This window comes from Somniosus microcephalus, unplaced genomic scaffold (genome assembly GCF_052327205.1).
Source record: "Somniosus microcephalus isolate GS21.2 unplaced genomic scaffold, FLI_Smic_1.0 unresolved_chr7, whole genome shotgun sequence".
NCBI classification, from domain to species: Eukaryota; Metazoa; Chordata; class Chondrichthyes; order Squaliformes; family Somniosidae; genus Somniosus; species Somniosus microcephalus.
This window is the reverse complement of record NW_028225185.1, coordinates 30165702-30178670: the sequence shown is the minus strand read 5'-3', so window position 1 is coordinate 30178670 and position 12969 is coordinate 30165702. Positions and strand designations below refer to the sequence as shown.

Below are 12969 nucleotides of genomic sequence, written 5' to 3'. Positions count from 1 at the left end.
AGGCTACGAGATAATGATCTAAACCACAAAGGCTAAGCTCGAGGGGTTATAACTATCACCTGACTCACCCGACATTAGATTACTGCCATGTGGTTGCATTTCCCAGAAATTCCTATCTTTCATGAGTGCGGTTTTACCATATTTTGTCCATTTTGGTAGCAGCGAGCCCGACAGCCGACAACATGGCTGTGACTCGAGTGAGATAGTTGCCAGTGAAGGATTAACAATTCGCCCATTCACACTGCACGTTCTCGTGAAACTTGTTGCAGTTGAATACTTGACATTTTTTACGGCCTTACCGAATATTACTGGCAATGGAGAGGTTGAAATGTTAAGCCGTGTTTAGAAGCAGGTTACTAACGCACTGCAAATCGGCGAGGATCTCATCAAGGGGAAATACATACGTACGCTCATCGAGTTCTTTTTCCATTGCTCCTCGCTGTGCCTGCAACCTCTTCAGTTCGCTATCGTTCACCCTTTTTTCTGAAATACATCGACACATGACAGTGAAAGGAAAGACAGACTCGCGTTTCTCCGCCGCCTTTCACCACCTCAGGACGTCCCAAAGCGCTTCACAGCCAATGAAGGACTTTTTTTGAAGTGTGGTCACTGTTGTAATGTGGGAAACACGGCAGCCAACTTGCGCACAGCAAGCTCCCACAAACAGCAATGTGATAAATGACCAGATCATCTGTTTTTAGTGATGTTGGTTGAGGGATAAATATTGGCCCCAGGACACCGGGGAGAACTCCCCCCTGCTCTTCTTCCAATAGTGGCCGTGGGATCTTTTACATCCACCCGAGAGGGCAGACAGGGCCTCGGTTTAACGTCTCATCCGAATAACGGCACCTCTGACAGTGCGGCGCTCCCTCAGTACCGCCCCTCCGACAGTGCGGCGCTCCCTCAGTACCGCCCCTCCGACAGTGCGGCGCTCCCTCAGTACCGCCCCTCCGACAGTGCGGAGCTCCCTCAATACTGCCCCTCCGACAGTGCGGCGCTCCCTCAGTACTGCCCCTCCGACAGTGCGGCTCTCCCTCAGTACTGCCCCTCCGACAGTGCGGCGCTCCCTCAGTACCGCCCCTCCGACAGTGCGGCGCTCCCTCAGTACCGCCCCTCCGACAGTGCGGCGCTCCCTCAGTACTTTAAAAAAATTTGTTTAACGGATGTGGGCATCGCTGGCAAGGCCAGCATTTATTACCTATTCCTAATTGCCGTTGAGAAGGTGCTAGTCCCACTCCCCCGCCCTTTCCCTGTAGCCCTGCAATTTTTTTCCTTCAGGTATTTATCCATTTTGAAAGCCACGATTGAGTCTGCCTCCATCACCCTATCAGGCAGTGCATTCCAGATCCTAACCACTCGCTGCGTAAAAAAGTTTTTCCTCTTGTTGCCTTTGGTTCATCTGCCAATCACCTTAAATCTGTGTCCTCTGGTTCTCGACCCTTCCGCCAATGGGAACAGTTTCTCTCGAAGTACTCTGTCTAGACCCCTCATGATTTTGAACACCTCTATTAAATCTCCTCTCAACCTTCTCTGCTGTAAGGAGAACAACCCCAGCTTCTCCAGTCTCTCCACATCACTGAAGTCCCTCATCCCTGGTACCATTCTGGTCAATCTCCCCTTAACCTTCTCTGCTCTAAGGAGAACAACCCCAGCTTCTCCAGTCTCTCCACATCACTGAAGTCCCTCATCCCTGGTACCATTCTGGTCAATCTCCCCTTAACCTTCTCTGCTCTAAGGAGAACAACCCCAGCTTCTCCAGTCTCTCCACATCACTGAAGTCCCTCATCCCCGGTACCATTCTGGTCAATCTCCCCTTAACCTTCTCTGCTCTAAGGAGGACAGTCCCAGCTTCTCCAGTCTCTCCACATCACTGAAGTCCCTCATCCCTGGTACCATTCTGGTCAATCTCCCCTTAACCTTCTCTGCTCTAAGGAGAACAACCCCAGCTTCTCCAGTCTCTCCACATCACTGAAGTCCCTCATCCCTGGTACCATTCTGGTCAATCTCCCCTTAACCTTCTCTGCTCTAAGGAGAACAATCCCAGCTTCTCCAGTCTCTCCACATCACTGAAGTCCCTCATCCCTGGAACCATTCTTGTAAATCTTTTCTGCACCCTCTCTAAGGCCTTCACATCCTTCCTAAAGTGCGGTGTCCAGAAATGGACACAATACTCCAGTTCTGGCCAAACCAGTGCTTTATAAAGGTTCATCATAACTTCCTAAAAATTAGAGCCAGACCTTTCAGGAGTGAAGTTAGGAAACACTTCTACACACACAGGGAGGTAGAAGTTTGGAACTCTCTTCCGCAAACAGCAATTGATGCCGGGGGTCAATTGTTAATTTTAAATCTGAGATTGGTAGATTTTTGTTAATCAAAGGTATTGAGGGATACGGGGCAAAGGCGGGGAGATGGAGTTAGGTCACAGATCACCCATGTTCTCATTGAATGACGGAACAGGCTCGAGGGGCTAAATGGCCGACTCCTGTTCCGATGTTCCAGTGTCTAACCCATACTTTAATGATTAATTATACCTTTTTTCTTCCCTTTAACTGGGCCTTCATCACAGTTCGCTTGCCTAGGGGCTGGGCTGGCCAGCGGCAACGTTTGACACTCCCTGCCTTTCTGTGAGATAGTACGCTGGATTTCTTTCTTTGGTTCCTGCTGGATGTGTGTGTGTGTGTGGGGGGAACTGAGCGAGCTCCTGCTTTGCCTCATTCGGGGAGAACTTTCCTTTTCCTCCACTTTTATCCAGACCCACTTCCCCTGGACTGTTGCCGATGTAACACACAATCGTCGTGGTTTTTGCAATCACCATCTCTTAACGTGATGGGCCCCACAAAGTGTGATTCTGCACCGCTGACACAAGGCGGTGGGGAGGGGTGGATTTTAACCCTCAAAAACGGGTGGGTTTGGGTCGGGTGAGATGTGAAAATTTTAAAAATCTCAATCCCGACCCCAACGGGCGGGCAACCTGATCCCAGAAGGCGGGTTGGTCAATTAAAATGAGGCTGCGTGCCTCAGATTTAACCTATCTGCCAGGTTTTTTTTTATTCGTTCACGGGATGTGGGCGTCGCTGGGAAGGCCAGCATTTATTGCCCATCCCTAGTCACCCCTCGAGAAGGTGGTGGTGAGCCGCCTTCTTGAACCGCTGCAGTCCGTGTGGTGAAGGTGCTCCCACAGCGCTGTTAGGGAGGGAGTTCCAGGATTTTGACCCAGCGACGATGAAGGAACGGCCGATATATTTCCAAGTCAGGATGGTGTGTGTGACTTGGAGGGGAACTTGGAGGTGGCGGTGTTCCCGTGCGCCTGCTGCCCTTGTCCTTCTAGGTGGAAGAGGTGGCGGGTTTGGGAGGTGCTGCCGAAGAAGCCTTGGCGAGTTGCTGCAGTGCATCTTGTAGATGGTCCACACTGCAGCCACGGTGCGCCGGTGGTGGAGGGAGTGAATGTTTAAGGTGGTGGACGGGGTGCCGATCAAGCGGGCTGCTTTGTCCTGGATGGTGTCGAGCTTCTTGAGTGTTGTTGGAGCTGCACTCATCCAGGCAAGTGGAGAGTATTCCATCACACTCCTGACTTGTGCCTTGCAGATGGTGGAAAGGCTTTGGGGAGTCAGGAGGTGAGACACTCGCTGCAGAATTCCCAGCCTCTGACCTGCTCTTGTTGCCACAGTATTTATGTGGCTGGTCCAGTTAAGTTTCTGGTCAATGGTGACCCCCCCAGGATGTTGACGGTGGGGGATTCGGCGATGGTAATGCCGTTGAATGTCAAGGGGCGGTGGTTAGACTCTCGCTTGTTGGAGATAGTCATTGCCTGGCACTTCTGTGGCACGAATGTTACCTGCCACTTATCAGCCCAAGCCTGAATGTTGTCCAGGTCTTGTTGCATGCGGGCATGGACTGCTTCATTATCTGAGGAGTTGTGAATGGCGCTGAACACTGTGCAGTCATCAGCAAACATCCCCATTTTTGACCTTATAATGGAGGGAAGGTCATTGATGAAGCAGCTGAAGATGGTTGGGCCTAGGACACTGCCCTGAGGAACTCCTGCAACGATGTCCTGGGGCTGTGATGATTGACCTTCAACCACCACAACCATCTTCCTTTGTGCTAGGTATGACTCCAGCCAGTGGAGAGTTTTCCCCCCCGATTCCCACTGACTTCAGTTTTACTAGGGCTCCTTGATGCCACACTCGGTCAAATGCTGCCTTGATGTCAAGGGCAGTCACTGTCACCTCACCTCTGGAATTCAGCTCCTTTGTCCATGTTTGGACCAAGGCTGTAATGAGGTCGGGAGCCGAGTGGTCCTGGCAGAACCCAAACTGGGCATCGGTGAGCAGGTTATTCGTGAGTAAGTGCCAATTGATAGCACTGTCGACGACACCTTCCATCACTTTGCTGATGATTGAGAATAGACTGATGGGGCGGTAATTGGCCGGATTGGATTTGTCCTGCTTTTTGTGGACAGGACATATCTGGGCAGTTTTCCACATTGTCGGATAGATGCCAGTGTTGTAGCTGTACTGGAACAGCTTGGCTAGAGGCGCGGCTAGTTCTGGAGCACAAGTCTTCAGCACAATAGCCGGGATGCTGTCGGAGCCCAGAGCCTTTGCTGTATCCAGTGCGCTCAGCCATTTCTTGATATCACGTGGAGTGAATCGAATTGGCTGAAGACTGGCTGCTGCGAGGATGGGGACCTCAGGAGGAGGCCGATATGGATCATCCACTCGGTACTTCTGGCTGAAGATGGTTGCAAATGCTTCAGCCTTGTCTTTTGCACTCACGTGCTGGGCTCCACCATCATTGAGGATGGGGATATTCATGGAGCCTCCTCCTCCCCGTTAACCCGGGCCTTGGGAAACCCGGAAGCTAAAGGGAGGCGAGGACTGCTGCGTGGAAAAGCTGAGTGTCTTCACGGCGCTGGTAGTGGGCGAGGAGGAGCAGGAGTGCTTCCTTCCAACCCATCAAGCTTACCTGTTTCCCTGCCCACGATCGGACCCCCCACCCCCGGGATCGGAGATTGGATCCTCCCCCCGCAAGCATGCTCCCACGGACGCAGCAGAAGGTTTCCTACCGGCTCCTGGGGCCTCCGCCAGAGCGTTTCCCGAGCGACAGAGAGCCTGGCCGGTCAATCAGGCACGTTGAGGTGTTCAAACTGCACAGGCGAGCGGGGAAACCTGGACTTCTGAAACTCCTCTCCCCCCACCTCCTGCCCCGGCCCTGCTCACAAAGCCCGCCCCAGTAACATAGAAACATAGACGATAGGAGCAGGAGTCGGCCATTCGGCCCCTTGAGCCTGCTCCGCCATTCAATGTGATCATGGCTGATCATCCAAATTCAGTACCCTGTCCCTGCCTTCTCCCCATATCCCTTGATCCCTTTAGCCTTAAGAAATATATCCAACTCCTTCTTGAATATATTTAATGAATTGGCCTCAACTGCCTTCTGTGGTAGAGAATTCCACAGGTTCACCACTCTCTGGGTGAAGAAATCCCTCCTCATCTCAGTCCTAAATGGCTTACCCCTTATCCTTAGACTGTGACCACTGGATCTGGACTCCCCCGCCATCGGGAACATCCTTCCTGCATCTAGTCTGTCTAGTCCTGTTAGAATTTTATAAGTTTCAATGAGATCCCCTCTCATTCTTCTAAACTCCAGCGAGTATAAGCCCAATCGACCCAATCTCTCCTCATACGTCATTCCTGCCATCCCAGGTATCAGTCTGGTGAATCTTCGCTGCACTCCCTCCATGGCAAGAACATCCTTCCTCAGATAAGGCGACCAAAACTGCACACAATACTCAAGGTGCGGTCTCACCAAGGCCCTGCACAACTGTAGCAAGACATCCTTGCTCCTGTACTCGAATCCTCTCGCTACGAAGGCCAACATACCATTTGCCTTCTTAACCGCCTGCTGCACCTGCATGCTTACCTTCAGCGACTGGTGCACAAGGACACCCAGGTCTCGTTGCACTTCCCCTCCTCCCAATCTATTGCCGTTCAGATAATAATCTGCCTTCTTGTTTTTGACTCCAAAGTGGATAACCTCGCATTTATCCACGTTATACTGCATCTGCCATGCTGCTGCCCAATCGGGGCCAAGGTTTGCCTGCTGGCAGTGGTGTAATGGGATTTGCATGGGACTTTATTTCTCAGCATTCTATTACCTTCAATTAAGGTCTTGATTTTTTTCACGATATCTTCAATCTGGGGTTCCGCTTTCTTCCCTGGAACACAAAATTTGTTTGCTGTTAATCAGAAACAGAATCCCGCACGCATTATAACGAGCGGACTCGCTCGCATGCAAATCCTATGCAGCCACGGGGCGGCAAACGCGACGAAACGACCTGTCGTGATTCGTCTTTACCGAAACCCTGCAACATTTTATTTGTCGCAAATATTAGTATTTGCTGCGAGACAGGTTAACTTTCTGCTTCCCCTCCCCCACACCCCTGGCACCCACCACCCCACCAGCTCTGTAAAAGCTCCAGCTCATACAGAAAACAGAAAAGACAGACTCGCATCTCTCCAGCGCCTTTCCCCACCTCAGGACGTCCCAAAGCGCTTCACAGCCAATTAAGGACTTTTTTTGAAATGTGGTCACTGTTGTAATGTAGGAAACGCGGCAGCCAATTTGCGCACAGCAAGCTCCCACAAACAGCAATGTGATAATGACCGGATCATCTGTTTTTAGTGATGTTGGTTGAGGGATAAATATTGGCCCCAGGACACCGCGGAGAACTCCCCCTGCTCTTCTTCCAATAGTGGCCGTGGGATCTTTTACATCCACCCGAGAGGGCAGACAGGGCCTCGGTTTAATGTCTCATCTGAAAGACAGCCCCTCTGACAGTGCGGCGCTCCCTCAGTACCGCCCCTCCGACAGTGCGGCGCTCCCTCAGTACCGCCCCTCCGACAGTGCGGCGCTCCCTCAGTACCGCCCCTCCGACAGTGCAGCGCTCCCTCAGTACCGCCCCTCCGACGGTGGGGCGCTCCCTCAGTACCGCCCCTCCGACAGTGCGGCACTCCCTCGGTACCGCCCCTCCGAGAGTGCGGCGCTCCCTCGGTACTGCCCCTCCGACAGTGCGGCGCTCCCTCAGTACCGCCCCTCCGACAGTGCGGCACTCCCTCGGTACCGCCCCTCCGACAGTGCGGCGCTCCCTCAGTACTGCCCCCCGACAGTGCGGCGCTCCCTCAGTACCGCCCCTCCGACAGTGCGGCGCTCCCTCAGTACCGCCCCTCCGACAGTGCGGTGCTCCCTCAGTACCGCCCCTCCGACAGTGCGGCGCTCCCTCAGTACCGCCCCTCCGACAGTGCGGCGCTCCCTCAGTACCGCCCCTCCGACAGTGCGGCGCTCCCTCAGTACCGCCCCTCCGACAGTGCGGCGCTCCCTCAGTACTGCCCCTCGGACAGTGCGGCGCTCCCTCAGTACCGCCCCTCCGACAGTGCGGCGCTCCCTCAGTACCGCCCCTCCGACAGTGCGGCGCTCCCTCAGTACCGCCCCTCCGACAGTGCGGCGCTCCCTCAGTACCGCCCCTCCGACAGTGCGGCGCTCCCTCAGTACCGCCCCTCCGACAGTGCGGCGCTCCCTCAGTACCGCCCCTCCGACAGTGCGGCGCTCCCTCAGTACCGCCCCTCCGACAGTGCGGCGCTCCCTCAGTACCGCCCCTCCGACAGTGCGGCGCTCCCTCAGTACCGCCCCTCCGACAGTGCGGCGCTCCCTCAGTACCGCCCCTCTGACAGTGCGGCGCTCCCTCAGTACTATACTGCACAAGACTCTTAAATTTAACGGGGATGTATATTCCACTGAATTATCCCATAGGGAACTCGGGAGAAACTTCTTTACCCAGAGAGTGGTGAGAATGTGGAACATGCTACCACAGGGAGTGGCTGAGGCGAATAGCACAGATACATTCAAGAGAAATCGAGAAAAACTCATGAGGGAGAAAGGAATGGAAAGATTTGCTGATACGGTGAGGTGAAGAGGTGTGGGAGGAGGTTTGGGTGGAGCATAAACGTTTCTATGTAATTAATCTTTCTCCTGACTCTCAGTGACTCATTAAAGAGACTTGGGCACATAATCCAGGCCAACACTCCCAGTGCAGTACTGAGGGAGCGCCGCACTGTCGGAGGGGCGGTACTGAGGGAGCGCCGCACTGTCGGAGGGGCAGTACTGAGGGAGCGCCGCACTGTCGGAGGGGCGGTACTGAGGGAGCGCCGCACTGTCGGAGGGGCGGTACTGAGGGAGCGCCGCACTGTCGGAGGGGCGGTACTGAGGGAGCGCCGCACTGTCGGAGGGGCGGTACTGAGGGAGCGCCGCACTGTCGGAGGGGCTGTACTGAGGGAGCGCCGCACTGTCGGAGGGGCGGTACTGAGGGAGCGCCGCACTGTCGGAGGGGCAGTACTGAGGGAGCCCCGCACTGTCGGAGGGGCGGTACTGAGGGAGCGCCGCACTGTCGGAGGGGCGGTACTGAGGGAGCGCTGCACTGTCGGAGGGGCGGGTACTGAGGGAGCCCCGCACTGTCGGAGGGGCAGTACTGAGGGAGCGCCGCACTGTCGGAGGGGCGGTACTGAGGGAGCGCCGCACTGTCGGAGGGGCGGTACTGAGGGAGCGCCGCACTGTCGGAGGGTCGGTACTGAGGGAGCGCCGCACTGTCGGAGGGGCGGTACTGAGGGAGCGCCGCACTGTCGGAGGGGCGGTACTGAGGGAGCGCCGCACTGTCGGAGGGTCGGTACTGAGGGAGCGCCGCACTGTCGGAGGGGCAGTACTGAGGGAGCGCCGCACTGTCGGAGGGGCGGTACTGAGGGAGCGCCGCACTGTCGGAGGGGCGGTACTGAGGGAGCGCCGCACTGTCGGAGGGGCGGTACTGAGGGAGCGCCGCACTGTCGGAGGGGCGGTACCGAAGGAGCGCCGCACTGTCGGAGGGGCGGTACTGAGGGAGTGCCGCACTGTCGGAGGGTCAGTACTGAGTGAGCGCTGCACTGTCGGAGGGGCGGTACTGAGGGAGAGCCGCACCGTCGGAGGGGCGGTACTGAGGGAGCGCCGCACTGTCGGAGGGGCGGTACTGAGGGAGCGCCGCACTGTCGGAGGGGCGGTACTGAGGGAGCGCCGCACTGTCGGAGGGGCGGTACTGAGGACTGAATGGCCTCCTGTGCTGTATCACTCTATGATTCTACTTATATCTGGCTAGTGGGATCAGAAGACAACAATTCAAGCGAATGAAAAGTAAATTTAGGAAGAACTCCGGAATAATCTGCTGTGCAAGGCAGTCAGAGGCAGAGATTAGGGCTGTTAAAATTCCAGATGAGTGCCAGAATGGGAGGGTTAGGATACTGCAAAAATAAGCTGGGAGCAGAGAAGGCTAAGAGGCGATTTGATGGAGGTGTTTAAAATGATGAAGGGTTTAGATCGAGTGAATGAAGAGAAACTGTTTGCAGTGGCTGAAGGATCGATAACCAGAGGCGGGGGGAGTCCAGAACCAGGGGTCACAGTCTAAGGATAAGGGGTAAGCCATTTAGGACAGAGATGAGGAGGAATTTCTTCACCCGGAGAGTGGTGAACCTGTGGAATTCTCTACCACAGAAGACAGTAGAGGCCAATTCATTAAATATATTCAAGAAGGAGTTAGATATATTTCTTAAGGCTAAAGGGATCAAGGGATATGGGGAGAAGGCAGGGACAGGGGACTGAATTTGGATGATCAGCCATGATCTCATTAAATGGCGGAACAGGCTCGAGGGGCCGAATGGCCTACTCCTGCTCCTATCTTAAAAGAAAAACAAAAGGACACAGATTTAAGGCGATTGGCAAAAGAACCAGAGGCGACTTGAGGAAAAATAGGGTGGTGGATACAGATGGTGACCTACTCCTGCTCCTATTTCTTATGTTCTTATGATTCAATAGTAGCCTTCAGAAGGGAATTGGAGAAATACTTGAAGGAGAAAAAGTTGCAGGGATATGGGGAAAGAGCGGGGGACTGGGACCAACTGTGTGCTGTGCGGAGGATGCAGATAAACTCCAGTATGATTTGGACAAGTTGGGTGATTGGGCAGATGTATGGCAGATGCAGTATAATGTGGATAAATGCGAGGTTATCCACTTTGGTGGCAAAAACAGGAAGGCAGATTATTATCTGAACGGCAATAGATTGGGAGAAGGGGAAGTGCAACGAGACCTGGGTGTCCTTGTGCACCAGTCGCTGAAGGTAAGCATGCAGGTGCAGCAGGCGGTTAAGAAGGCAAATGCTATGTTGGCCTTCATAGCGAGAGGATTTGAGTACAGGAACAAGGATGTCTTGCTGCAGTTGTACAGGGCCTTGGTGAGACCACACCTTGAGTATTGTGTGCAGTTTTGGTCATCTTATCTGAGGAAGGATGTTCTTGCCATGGAGGGAGTGCAGCGAAGATTCACCAGACTGATACCTGGGATGGCAGGTATGACGTATGAGGAGAGATTGGGTCGATTGGGCTTCTACTCGCTGGAGTTTAGAAGAATGAGAGTGGATCTCATTGAAACTTATAAAATTCTAACAGGACTAGACAGACTAGATGCAGGAAGGATGTTCCCGATGGCGGGGGAGTCAGAACCAGGGGTCACAGTCTAAGGATAAGGGGTAAGCCATTTAGGACTGAGATGAGGAGGAATTTCTTCACCCAGAGAGTGGTGAACCTGTGGAATTCTCTACCACAGAAGGCAGTGGAAGCCAATTCATTAAATATATTCAAGAAGGAGTTAGATATATTTCTTAAGGCTAAAGGGATCAAGGGATATGGCGAGAAGGCAGGGACAGGGTATTGAATTTGGATGATCAGCCATGATCTCATTGAATGGCGGAGCAGGCTCAAGGGGCCGAATGGCCGACTCCTGCTCCTATCTTCTATGTTTCTATGTTAACTAGATTGCTCTTCGAAACAGCCGGCGCCGGCTCGATGGGCCAAACGGCCTCCTCCGTTGCTGTGCTGTTGGATGACGAGCCAAACGCTCCTTTCTTGCGGCTTGACGTTCGTACCTAGCTCCACTTCGGTCACTAGGTTCAGGGTGTCGTCCATCTTCAGGGCGCTTTCCCAATTTCCTGTTTTAAAAAAAAAAGGTAAGGGTTAGTACAAATGCGATGGGCTGGGGTCTGTCCCTCCCATCGCTGGCGGGCACCGATTGGCGGGGTTCGGGTAATGTTGGCGCCGGGCCAGTCCCGGGCTGCCAGCCGCCCAGTTGCCTCTAGGTTGACCACACGAACGGCCAATGGCGACCAGCCCCATTGGCAATAGTTACGTCCTTTTAAAAAGAAAAACAAAATAAGGAAAAGAGGCGGAATTGGGGGTTTTTTCTCCCCCCTCCGTCGACATCTCAATTTTTTTTTTAAATGCCAATTCTCCAAAGGATTAGCGTCAAACCCGCCGGCATTGTTAATCGGATGTTTTTACTGCAGAGGCCCGAGGCGGAGGGGATGGGAACAGAAACGGGGACTAATTGGGAAAGGGGCTAGTGCGGGCGCGATGGGCCAAATGGCCTCTTTCTGTGCGGTGGGCAGGAATCAGTTGGCTTTTTGTGAGTCTGAGCTGGTCAGGATTATGAACTGCTTCAGGTTCATTGTTTTTTCCCCTCTCTCTCTCTCCCCTCACCCACTCCCGCCATCTTGTCTTCACTCCCAAGCCTCAGTGACGGGTTTTTAGTTCCCGCTCAAAAGTTTGACTCCGGCGCGGGGGGAAAGAGGCGGCGGGAGCCGGTCACGTGCCCGGGCCGCAGCCAATGGCAGCGCGGGGAAGGAGGCTGGGGGCGGGGCCAGCGGGGGGCGGGGCTAGCGCGCGCGGGAGCGGGGGGCGGCGGCGCCATTTTGCAGTGAGGGAGGCGGGGAATGAGGAAAAAGAGGGGAAAGTAGAAGGGAATGAGGGAGGGAAAGAGGGGAAGGGGGAATGAGGGAGGGAAAGAGGAAAAAGGGGGAAATAGAAGGGGGAATGAGGGAGGGAAAGAGGAAAAAGGGGAAAAAGTAGAAGGGGGAATGAGGGAGTGGGAGGGAAAGAGGGGAAAGTAGAAGGGGAATGAGGGAGGGAAAGAGGGGAAAGTGGGAGTGGGAGGGAAAGAGGAAAAAGAGGGGACAGTAGAAGGGGAATGAGGGAGGGAAAGAGGAAAAAGGGGGAATAGAAGGGGGAATGAGGGAGGGAAAGAGGAAAAAGGGGAAAGTAGAAGGGGGAATGAGGGAGGGAAAGGGGAAAGTGGGAGTGGGAGGGAAAGAGGAAAAAGAGGGGAAAGTAGAAGGGAATGAGGGAGGGAAAGAGGGGAAGGGGGAATGAGGGAGGGAAAGAGGAAAAAGGGGGAAATAGAAGGGGGAATGAGGGAGGGAAAGAGGAAAAAGGGGGAAATAGAAGGGGGAATGAGGGAGGGAAAGAGGAAAAAGGGGAAAGTAGAAGGGGGAATGAGGGAGGGAAAGAGGAAAAAGAGGGGGAAATAGAAGGGGGAATGAGGGAGGGAAAGAGGAAAAAGGGGAAAAAGTAGAAGGGGGAATGAGGGAGGGAAAGGGGAAAGTGGGAGTGGGAGGGAAAGAGGGGAAAGTAGAAGGGGAATGAGGGAGGGAAAGTGGGAGTGGGAGGGAAAGAGGAAAAAGAGGGGACAGTAGAAGGGGAATGAGGGAGGGAAAGAGGAAAAAGGGGGAATAGAAGGGGGAATGAGGGAGGGAAAGAGGAAAAAGGGGAAAGTAGAAGGGGGAATGAGGGGGGGAAAGTAGAAGGGGGAATGAGGGGGGAAAGTAGAAGGGGGAATGAGGGAGGGAAAGGGGAAAGTGGGAGTGGGAGGGAAAGAGGAAAAAGAGGGGAAAGTAGAAGGGGAATGAGGGAGGGAAAGAGGGGAAAGTGGGAGTGGGAGGGAAAGAGGAAAAAGAGGGGAAGTAGAAGGGGAATGAGGGAGGGAAAGAGGGGAAAGTGGGAGGGGGAATGAGGGAGGGAAAGTGGGAGGGAGGGAAAGTGGGAGGGGGAAAGAGGAAAAAGA

General features: G+C 54.2%; 1 protein-coding gene across 1 annotated transcript in view; it reads right to left on the bottom strand.

Annotated features, from left to right (window-relative positions):
- LOC147086717 (synaptonemal complex central element protein 1) overlaps positions 1-11691 on the bottom strand; it is a 59126-nt gene extending 47435 nt beyond the window's left edge. Inside the window, exons 1-4 of the mRNA XM_085978869.1 lie at positions 11610-11691; positions 11000-11062; positions 6161-6220; positions 409-483 (exon numbers count right to left, since the gene is read on the bottom strand). Coding sequence (XP_085834995.1) covers positions 409-483; positions 6161-6220; positions 11000-11062; positions 11610-11622 — 211 coding nt within the window. The 5' untranslated portion in view covers positions 11623-11691. The remainder of the gene's footprint in view (positions 1-408; positions 484-6160; positions 6221-10999; positions 11063-11609) is intronic.
- Between the last annotated feature and the right edge of the window lie 1278 nt (positions 11692-12969).